The sequence below is a fragment of the Arachis ipaensis genome, chromosome B01 (genome assembly GCF_000816755.2).
Source record: "Arachis ipaensis cultivar K30076 chromosome B01, Araip1.1, whole genome shotgun sequence".
Classification (NCBI taxonomy): Eukaryota; Viridiplantae; Streptophyta; class Magnoliopsida; order Fabales; family Fabaceae; genus Arachis; species Arachis ipaensis.
In genome coordinates, this window is record NC_029785.2 from 20,945,465 (window position 1) to 20,947,580 (window position 2,116).

Sequence of the window (2,116 nt, forward strand, 5' to 3'; positions counted from 1 at the left end):
CACACAAAAAATATATTTTATAAAATATTACATTATTATGTAAATGTGTAAATAAAATTAGTTATTAGTTAGTTGTAACTACACAATTCAGTTGTGTATAAACTTAACCCCTCAATTCAATAAATGAATAAACTGTACCAAGGTCTAGGCTTCTAACATTATAAAAATGAGAAGAATAAATTTATAATTGAACAAAAGGACGAGTTTATATACAAAAGTGTGTGAGATTGCCAAAGTATTGAATATCCTAATAATCCATATCAGCCAAACTATCTAATTTGTCAGCAATATCTATGTAGCCAGTGTGGAACTGGAAACTCTTCTTTCTGCCTGTTTCATCTTGATTCCAGTTCCTTGTTGATGGGTCAAGATTAACGTAGACCCCCGTGAGCCTTGCTATTTTTGTTACTGCATCATTGCAGCTAAATTAAGCATTGTAATCAGACACGGTTGTTTGGTGAAGTATTTCTTTCTAGTTGCTACGTAGTCAACTGAGAAATGCTATGTAAACAATGAATTGTAACAATTATACTTGACAACTACCCCAAAAGCAACAGAGATATTTTAAACTTGTCGGGTGAGGTCCATAATACACCTTTCTCTCAGTTTTACTTTAGATTTCATGCATAGTAATTGCTAACTTCTATTTATTTGTGCAACTAAAAAATAGCACCAAATGGTGAATTTGCAAAACAGCTACCTCGGAGGCTGTGAAGTATGTGAAATGGCTTCAGTCTTGGAATGAACTTCGTCATCTTATTAGCTTAGACATGAAACCAGCCAATTAATTTCGCTTTTCTTTGTTTCTTCCTTTTTTTGCTTCTTTCGTTCATTTTTAGTCACAAAAATAAAGTCTGAATTTTGGTGTACATAGTTACAAATAATAGCATACCTGTGGGACGAGGGTAGACTTCTGGGTCAATAGCTTTTCCACCTCTTGAAGGGTAATAACTAAGAAATAGTGCGTGAGGGGTTATGGAATTGGGTTCTCTAGGCTCCAAAACAATGCTATGTGCCTTAAGACCATAAACTCTACACAATGAAGACAAAACCTCCAATTTCCCAGACCAAGGACCCAACGCCAAAACCACCGAGTCGCATTCAATAACTCGTCCTCCTTCAAGCACAACCGATCCAACTCGGCCCCCAACTAACTCTAACCGTTCCAACTTCCCAATAACAACCTGAGCCCCATGGTCCTTAACTGCCCTAGCTATTAGCGTGCGCGTAAACAGTTGCGGGTGCACCTGCGCCGTCGTTTCGGGGGTTCCAATCGTTCTTGGACTCCGAATTGGTCCGTCGATCCATGAGGGAACAGTTGAGGATTTGGAAGGGGTGGAAGAAGAGGGAGGGTTGCTATCTGATTCTGTTACGGTGAGGCTGAGAGTAGTTAGGGGTCGGTAACCGTAGGATTGGGGACCGTTGAGCTCGGCGGAGAGTGAACGGTGGAGATTGAAGCTAGCGCGGGCGAGTGATTCGACGGGCCCTCCGTCGCACCAATCGAGGGCGAGGAATCCGCCGGCTTTTCCGGAGGCGGCGCACGCCACGTCGGATTTCTCGATGAGAGTGACGGCGGCGCCCTTCTTGGCGAGGAAGTAGGCGGTGCAGACACCAATGACTCCGCCACCGCAGACGACAACTCGCTTGGGATTCTGATCCATGGGCTGACGTGACGGTAAGGGAATTGTATTGGCGGAGGAAGTGATGGAAATAGTGGTTGTGTGGAATAGAGTGAGCATTGAAGCTCGAGAGGTCACTGCTAGATTCATCACTGCTCGGCTTCTTCGCTGTGTGACACGTGGCCATTAAATGCTATTGCGTGGTTAAAAAAAATTAGGAATATAAATTCTCTAAATTAAGAGAAATAAAAAACACTAATGTCAATAAAATTTATTGTTTTCGACTTTTTTGGTAGTATTTTAGATTTTTAGTTCTTAATTTAATTTATTTAGTCTAGAGTCTATATTTCTAAATATTAATCATTAATTATAGATAAAAAATAATAAATTTTATTAATTTTTTAAAAATATTAAATAAAGTGATATTGTGATAACGTGAACAATCAACTACAGTTAAATTTATAATTCTTATAGTAGGAGAGTTTTACTATTTTAAT

At 39.4% G+C, this 2,116-nt stretch overlaps 1 protein-coding gene across 1 annotated transcript in view; it reads right to left on the reverse strand.

The window, feature by feature from the left end:
• Positions 1-1,798, reverse strand: part of LOC107627201 (putative oxidoreductase TDA3) — a 2,615-nt gene extending 817 nt beyond the window's left edge. Inside the window, exon 1 of the mRNA XM_016330057.2 lies at positions 886-1,798. Within this exon, the coding sequence (XP_016185543.1) occupies positions 886-1,769 (884 nt within the window). The 5' untranslated portion in view covers positions 1,770-1,798. The remainder of the gene's footprint in view (positions 1-885) is intronic.